This window comes from Sinocyclocheilus rhinocerous, unplaced genomic scaffold, assembly GCF_001515625.1.
Source record: "Sinocyclocheilus rhinocerous isolate Xijiao unplaced genomic scaffold, SAMN03320098_v1.1 scaffold1635, whole genome shotgun sequence".
Taxonomy (NCBI): domain Eukaryota; kingdom Metazoa; phylum Chordata; class Actinopteri; order Cypriniformes; family Cyprinidae; genus Sinocyclocheilus; species Sinocyclocheilus rhinocerous.
The window spans coordinates 422759-431692 of NW_015627629.1; the positions used below are offsets into that span (position 1 = coordinate 422759).

The 8934-nt window shown below is 40.0% G+C and overlaps 2 protein-coding genes across 2 annotated transcripts; one reads left to right on the forward strand and one right to left on the reverse strand.

The window, feature by feature from the left end:
- Positions 1 to 2177: 2177 nt before the first annotated feature.
- Positions 2178 to 3497, forward strand: LOC107732747 (2-aminoethanethiol dioxygenase-like). The gene has a single exon (XM_016544170.1). The coding sequence runs from the start codon at positions 2414 to 2416 to the stop codon at positions 3179 to 3181; it is 768 nt and encodes a 255-aa protein (XP_016399656.1). The 5' UTR covers positions 2178 to 2413; the 3' UTR covers positions 3182 to 3497.
- Positions 3498 to 4558: 1061 nt separating this feature from the next.
- LOC107732758 (early growth response protein 2b-like) lies at positions 4559 to 7013 on the reverse strand. The gene is made up of 2 exons (XM_016544181.1): positions 6685 to 7013; positions 4559 to 5828 (listed from the first exon to the last, which is right to left on the reverse strand). Exons 1-2 carry the CDS (start codon positions 6842 to 6844, stop codon positions 4813 to 4815), a joined length of 1176 nt encoding a protein of 391 aa, XP_016399667.1. The 5' UTR covers positions 6845 to 7013; the 3' UTR covers positions 4559 to 4812.
- Between the last annotated feature and the right edge of the window lie 1921 nt (positions 7014 to 8934).

Consider the following 8934-nt stretch of genomic DNA (forward strand, 5'->3'; position numbering starts at 1 on the left):
TTCTGTCATCATTTACTCACTCTCATGTCGTTCCAAAACTTCCAACATGTTCTTTCTTCTGTGGAAAATGAAAGAAGATATTTTGAAGAACATTGGAAACCAAGCAGCATTGGAGCACATTGTCTTTTATGTCTTTCATGTTTCATTTTCCGTGCTTGGGCCTGAAAGAAAAAAAAAGGCACAGTGTCCGTTTAGTGTATTATGCTTGTGTATAAGCTACTTCAAAGCTACTGCTCTCTCTCTCTCTCTCTCTTTCATGCACGTACGTTCTCACCTTGTTGCCAAAGTCTCAGAACAACAATCTTTTGCGATTCTGTGAATTTGTCATGGAAGACGGTAAAATTGCATCGACCTAGTCATTGGCCATGTTTGCTCTTGGGCTCTTTTTAACCAGCTTGTCATATTTAGTGAATATGACAAGCTGGTTACTATTAAGTCCATTCATGGCTGTAACCAGGGTTTGAAAATGAATGAGATCTGGGGTGGGGTGGGGTTAAGAACTGTGCTATAATAACCCCTACAAATACAACTCATTAAATACACTGAACACTTTAAATGAGACAGACTTGTAGATGTTTGTGAAAGATGTTTTCTCTGTTATGAAGGGATGAACATTGTTAAATTATACCATATTTATTGCATCAAAATGTATTAATACTTTACTATAGGTTAGGGGTGGATAATTTTATCAGTTGTTTATTATTCATGCAGTAATACATATTACTATAGACCAATTCAGAGTAGACGTCACAGTTACGTCACTTACAGCTGCGCGCGCATAGTGGTCGCAGAAAAACACGGAACAAATGGAGGTAAATGGGTAAAATCCATGGAATAAAAGAAAAAAATATTTTTGTGCCTTTTGATGTCAAGATCGGAATGCAAATAATTTTTATAGAATACTGTCGTCAAAGACGCCATTTGAAGCTAAACGCAGACGTTTGGGAAAAGAGAGAATGAGGAGTTGTTTTTCCTTATTAGAATTGTGAGATATAATCTCGGAATTGCGAGAATAAAGTCAGAATTTTGAAATATAAAATCAAATTTACCTTTTTTTTTATTCTTGTATTCCATGGCTCAATAGACTGCCGCTTGAAAACCGTCACTTTATGCCTCCAGATAGGCTCCGCCCACATAAAACGTCATCCCTATTTCGGATCGAATTCAATTTCGTCAATTCGTCAATTTCGTTGAATAACAGTGCTTATCGCTGGGTGACAAGCTCTTGTAATATGCGGAGAACATTTTGAAAATGACATCTAATCAATATAATTTATAATCTTTTTAAACCTAAAATTCATTCTCTAGCCGTAAAGGCCATCTCTCCCGGGTTTTCTGCAACCATGATGCGCGCGCATCCTGAATGTTTACAAACCTATAATTGGTCTATAGTTTTCATTAATAACCATTGCTGTCTAAACTTAATTGTACATGCAGACACTCACATGAGGAGTTTTAAACTGTAACAGCAGATTAGTCATTCAGAGAACAGAAATTTTACTTTTGAACATGAAAAATTACCTAATATCTTGCTATGGCCATGAGTCCGTTCCCCTCGAGCTCACACAGATGTCAGCGCTGCTCATCACGTGAACTATTAATGCTTGATGACTAAAAGTGTCTAAATACTTGTTGTTTTGAGTTTGAACTATATCTGTTCCATTCCTTTTGGCATTTCTATAGGGTTGGCATTTACAACCTAACAAACTTTTTTTTTTTTTTTCCCTGAAATCTGTGTTTGTGCTCTTTTAAAAAAAATTAATTACGCTTGGTTTAATCATTTGGGTTTGATGCAATAATATTTATAATTTTACATGTCCAAATACAGTTTTATGGTCACCAATCATCCATGACCTTTTTTTCTCCTCACATTAATCAAAGCGTTTTCAGAGCGTGAGTATTGTCTGAGTGGCGGTGAAAGACTGAAGTGTCGTTGCCCCTTGAAAAGCAAATGTTATGGGGATTGTAGTAACCGGTTTACGTATAATATCTCCTGCAACGTCCGTATAGGAACTTCGCGAAGATCTTTTAATGCGTGACAGACGAGTTTGGCTAAAGTTTACAAACATTAAAGGACAAGTTCTAGAACCATTCGTTTAGTAGTAGCGTTTAACTGTCACAATAGTGGGGAAAAAAACTACATTTCCCATAATTCTCTGCATGACGTATAACAGTGTTGCCATTGCGTACGTGTGAATCGGATGCCTGTATATGGAGTAGTCATGGATAGGAGTGACTTGATCCTAACGGTATTCCTAAGGCTGCGCTTAAGCTTTTACACATGATTTTGATGGCATAAATAAGAAGTCATCTCTGAAACAGGACTTGCACTCGATATCGCAGAAGGAGCAAGGTGCGTAAAAAAGTGGCGCGAAGTTGAATGTCAAGTTGACGCTGCCTGGACACTTGCGTGATGATGCCACGAGACAACATGACTTCCACTGTCCAGAAAATCGCCAGACAGGCCCTCACGACATTCCGAAACCCCTCGGTTGTCGGAGATCACAATAAAGTGTTTTTGGAAAATCTGAGTAAGCTGAAAAGCCTTATGGCGGAGGTCAGAGCGGCGGATTTGAAGATCGCACCCCGGACCACCGAGAGCGCCCCGGTGCCGTCCCAGCGTGTCGCGCCTCCCGTTACATACATGCACATCTACGAGACCGACACGTTCAGCATGGGGGTGTTTTTATTAAAAACGGGCGCTTCGATACCGCTGCATGATCATCCGGGAATGCACGGCATGCTGAAAGCGATTTACGGCAAGGTGCGAATCAGCTGTTTCGACAGGTTGGATAAACCTCGAGATGGTGCCAGCGGTGTGCAGTTCAACCCTCCGCTCATGCCCTTCCAGAGCAGCTCTCTTCGGCCCTCGGTGCTGAGGTCGGTGGGGGAATACACAGAGGAGAACGGCCCGTGTGTGCTGTCACCCCAAAAGGACAATATCCACCAGATAGACGCTGTTGACGGACCCACCGCTTTCCTTGACATCTTATCACCGCCATATGATCCGGATGAAGGGAGAGACTGCCATTATTATAAAGTTTTGCATGCCCATTCAGAGGCTGTAGATAGAACGAGTGAAGCCCAGGAACCGGGTGACCTGTGGCTTGTGGAAATCCCACAGCCTAGTGAATTCTGGTGTGGTGGTGAACCTTACCCAGGGCCTAAAGTGTCCCTCTGAAGGATGTGACTATAAACTGGGTTCTGTTAATCACAGCCTTACGTGAATCAAGAGATTCCATGTTCTTTTCCTTACATGTCAGACTGGCTACCTTATCAAGAATACAGTAGTTTATTTGAAATACCTAGGCACTTATCACAACTGCTGTCTTTAACTTTTAATCGTCTTTTGGCTGTTATTTTCTACGTGTCCATAAATTTCCAATGTGTTGCATGAAGACTGTGTCCAGATTTTGTGTACAGGTTCAACAAAAGAACTAGTCTCTGTTCTTTCTCTTTTGCCTGGATTGACTTTGTTTAGCATGTGATAAATATTTAAGTATGGGGGAAGTCGTGGCCTAATGGTTAGAGAGTCGGACTCGTAGTATTTGCAGCAGGTGTGAGATTTGGTTTGACAATGGCTTCACATATTATATCAGAGCAGGAATCTGCTCAACTTGTTTCCATTGCTATATTGTGTTAATAATGCATTAAAGTATCAACACTGAAATGTTTAGCAACAATCGTGACAAATTGGCCTACATAACACTGGATACTTTTTTTTAACACTTCTGTTAATTATTACAATAAAGCACTTAGTAAGGATGACATGTAAAAAAAAAAAAAAAGCACAGAAAAATTACAAAGACAATTGAAATATGAAGAATATGATGTAAATTTTACTTAAGAAATGAAAGTTCTGTTTTCCCTCAGATTTCTGCTAATAAAAGATGAAATAGAAACTTGTTGTTGTAGTCTTGTTGATTTTTTTTAAATACGTTTTAGAGTTAGAAGCATGTTACAGCCAACATCCACAACAATTCAAAGGTCTTTTATGCTCAGCAAGGCTGATTTTTTTCATAAAATACAGTAAAAACAGCAATATTGTGAAATATAACAATTTCAAATAACAGTTTTCTGTTTTTCCGTATGTTAAAATGTAATTTATTCCAGTGATGGCAAAGCTGAATTTTACTTAGTCTTCGGTGTCACATGATCCTTCAGAGATTATTCTAATATGCTAATTTGGCGTTCAAGAAACATTTCTTATAATTATCAATGTTGAAAACAATTGTACTGTTTAATATTTTGTAATTTTTTGATGAATAGAAGTTCAAAAGAACAGCATTTATTTGAAATCCAAATATTTTGTAACATAATGTCTTTACTGTCAATTTAATGCGTCCTTGCTTAATAAAAGTGTCCATTTCTTTCAAAAAGAATCTTATTACTCTTCTGCACGCCAGCGTATGTTTTACTTGCAACCTTTTCTTAAAGTATTATTTAGCCGCAATCAATAGTTTGTCAAAGGGCGACCTCTAGTGTTATAACGTTGTAATCCCATAATACAGCATTTAATTTCCCTTCCAGTGATTCTCAAAAAATATACCTTGTGGTCATTATCATTTTATTCAAACACATGACAGTAATAATGGCAATAAAAAGACTCACTGTAAACACTATAGAACAACTGCAGTTTGCACAATGCACATGAAATATTCTGTAATAATAAGGACGTTGTCTAGTTACTACAGCAAAACACATTCAACACTTAAATCATAAGCTGCCATCGTACATTTGTGCGCACACAAACTTCCAGGGTTAAATGGGGCAACGACTAACCCAGCAGTCAGAACTTGTTCAACTGTTCGTTCACATCGCTGAACCGCCGGCGCTCGAGCTGTGAGGAGGCGCAGACGCCTTTTTATCTTTCTGTCTCTGGTGGATTTTTGTGTGCCTCCTTCGCTCGTCGCTCCTGGCGAACTTTCTGCCGCAGAAGTCACAGGAGAAGGGCTTCTCGCCCGTGTGTGTGCGTATGTGCGTCGTGAGGTGGTCGCTCCGGCTGAAGCTGCGCATACAGATGCGGCACTGAAACGGCTTGTGGCCGGTGTGGATGCGGACGTGGCGCGTCAGCTCATCCGAGCGCGAAAACCTCCGGTCGCATCCCTCAGCCGGACAGGGGTACGGCCGCTCGTGGACCGGCGTCTTGCACGGTCGGTTCGGGTACTTCCGTGGCCGCAGTATTGGCCTGAATGGGACATTCTGCGGATTGGCGCAGTCTATAGGCGGCCACGGCCCATCTACCGGACAAGCCAGAGTAAAATTTCTTATGGTGTTCAAGGGAGTCAGAGGTGGCGGGACTCTGATAGACTCCAGAGAGCACGAGAATGGCTTGATGTCCTGAAATACAGCCATGTTGTCCCTTTGGCTGTTGCTGGTCTGATACAACCCCCCATAGTCGGGAATGATGGAGAAAAGCGTCCCGTCTATAGTTGACTTTGGGGTTGAGTAGGACGGAGTGGCGTATGTTATGGGGCACGTGGTGGTCGATAGGTAAGCCGAGGGGTCCTGGTAACCATCGGCGCTACAGGTGTATGGGGCTGGGCCTGTGTACATATGATCCATGTTGGCAAGAGTCTGGCCTATTTTGGAGCAGTCTGGAGTGAGGTCTGAGGGAGAGCCCGTGGAGAATGATCCCGGGGAAGGTGGCCTATCTTGCACTCCTGCACTGACAAAGTTGATTATTCCCTCCTGATTCCAACTTCCTTGCGCGTCGATGGAAATTTTTCCTGTGTAGGCGATAGGCGCACTGTGTGGAGAAAACTTGCTCCTGTCTGTCAGTTCAAGGCCCCGTTTTCCCACGCCGAAGCTGTCAGTGCTCAAGCCACCTGTAGAGTAAAAACAAGACGTTTCTATTGAGCAATTCGTTCTTATTGCGTTAGGTGAAGCGTGTATTTCCAGCAAACCGCGTATTCGGCACGTGGTATCTAGGAAAATGTAGTAAGCTATTTGTTTTCAAAAGATAGTAGGCCTATGTAGGTGGCAAAATATATGCGGGCATCTCTCGGTATTCTGGTTGGATCAGTTAGTCGAATACTGAATGTCCTTCCTCTAAATGAACTGTAGAGGTGATATAAATAGCCTATTTAAAATTTGTCATGAAATTTTTACTCCATGAGAGTTTGTTTTGAAATTGTTTAGAAAGTCAGCCTGTGTATGGACACGCGTTGGCTACAAAAAGTATTGAATATTTCCACAGTTGAAAAATACAGTTTAGTGAGCACACTTTCAGCTCTTGTGACAACATGCCCCGACATAAGACTATAGGCTTTTCACCGCAATATACACACAATAAAACACAAACACGTGTAATTAATAAAAACAACGATAAAGTAAAGAGTAACGTGCAAAAAAAATAAAAAAAATCTAACTATTGATTTGGACAACAGAAATTCGAATGAATAAATTGTTAAAACGTAAAAGCACAGGCAACGAGATAACAAGAGTTTATGCTCTGTTGCGTTATGATGTTTATTTGTTTATCCAACAGGATGATTGGAGCTAATTATTCAAATTCACCACAGCTTTAAACTAGTTGTTTAAAACCAACTTATAAGCAAGCAAGCAAACAAACACACAGTACAGGACACACAGGCATGATTTTGCTCAAAAATGTTTGGTTACTAATCTACAGCTCTTCTGAATATTACTTTTATTATTGTAAGCATCCTCGTATTTTCTTACCTCCCGACGCCTCACTGACCTGGTCAGAACAAACCCCCGCATCCCCATGAGAGAAGCCTGATGCGGGGGTCTCCTCCAGAGAGTAGCCGTGTGGCAGACAGCGCATCAAATCATTTAGCGACGCGTTCATTTTATCCCTGGTACTAGCTGTCGCTGTCATTTTGATCCTCGATGTGTTTTTTTGTTTGTTTGTTTTTTAAGAAGTTGAATTTTATTCAGTTGTTCTCAGAGCTTTTAGGATCTAGTTGACGTGCTGTAAATATGTTCACTTCAGTGCTGTCATCATAAACGCGCGCTTCGGTCTGTTTGAGCTCATCAGCTCCCTTCATATGTGCCGCAGCAATAAGTGAAACTTTATGTCGTAATATGCGTTTAAGAAGAGCCTGTGAATGCCCCATGACGTCACTGACCATACAAGGACAGAACAGGACTAAAAAACAAAAAAACAAAACGGGTTGGGCTTTTTTATTACATTTTTTTTTAAAGACAGATCTTTGACTCTGCTTAACTTTAATTTGTTGTGATTAAATTTGTTGTGCATATATTGATATTATATCGAAATAGATTTGTGATCTATGGAAACAATTAGATGTTTTTCATTTTTATAAATTTTTGGTGTATGTTATTATCAGGAATTCCGGTTAGTGCGCATACCATAAATGGAGATTATCCGGTAATCTCAAACACGCCCTTTTTGATTTATATGGGACGCATCCGGGAAACTCGACACGGAAAATAACGAGCCACGCCGAGTTGACGTCCCACAGAGGAACCGTAATAAAACTAAATTCAGGAAAGTGATATTTGAATGTGTTGGAAAGTTATTCTAGTTTCTAGAGAGTTAAGGAAACATATTTATTAATATAGGCTAGAACGTTTCCCCCCCCCCTCGGTAACTAGATCATTGCAGTTAAACATCTTGATTACTGAAAACTGACTCTAGTTATGTTTTCTACACTATAAGACATAAATCCCTAAAAATAACAGAAAACTGCCAGGACATTATCCATTAATTTTACGGACATTTCTGTTATCTCTAAAACACATCACAGTGAAGTGAAAAATTCAAAACACAGGTAAAACACCTGTAAAAACAAAATAAACAAATGCAGAAAATTCCTTCAAATTAATGCAGTACACTGTGCCCTGTTTTTATGGATTTAGAGTGTACCTTGTAGGACTGGCAAACAATTGTAATATTTAACTATATTTTAGACTTTCACAGCATTTTGAAGCATTTTAAACATCTCAAAGTAGTTTTAGGAGCCGTTTAACAAAATATATCAACTAATTGCAGGTGCTAGGCCTGTTAGTTTTCATTTGGTTTGAAATACTCCTAAATATATATTTAGCATACAATATTTATAACATAGCCCTCTATTGTAAGGTCTTATTCTCGTATGTTCTCCGTTAATATGACTGACACATGTAAGGCCGTCCTCGGCTCTTCATCATCTCTCTCGTCACTTTTTGTTTTTCTGCCACCATGTTCTATTTTCATCCATGGCAGCATGAGCAACAGAGCGTTTGCTGTATGTGCGACTGAGGCCTAATTCATAGCCACCCACACACTATGGAACAGCCCCTTCTCCATGGAGTCCTAGCAGAAGTGGAGCCTCTCTGAATAGGTCTGCATCTGCCCTCCTATTACTTCTGTACAGACACCCCCAGCCAGCCTGCCTTCTCACACTCACCCACATGCACAGCACTGCATGCTGACTGAGCTTCTGTGCATGCCAGTATTACACATTACAAACCCAGCTCTTGAGATCTTATTTAATAGATCATAGTCAGAATTCATATGAAAAGATTACCATAAATGTTTGATCTACTGTTGTATGGCAAAATCGTGCTTCCAAACATGAAATCATAACATGTTTATGATTCATTTATAGGTTTTTGCCTGAACATTTTGAAACATCACGCAAAAGTAAATCGAACAGTTTGTAGCAATTGATGCTTTATTACTATAGACTGAAATAATTGTAAGCATACACATTAAAGTTTTTTTTAATAGAGCCTGGAGATTGATTGATCGATCGACCAATCAAAGCATCTATCTATCTATCTATATCTGTCTGTCTGTCTGTCTGTCTATCTATCTATCTATCTGTCTGTCTGTCTGTCTGTCTGTCTGTCTATCTATCTATCTATCTATATCTGTCTGTCTATCTATCTATCTGTCTGTCTGTCTGTCTGTCTGTCTGTCTATCTATCTATATCTGTCTGTCTGTCTGTCTATCTATCTAT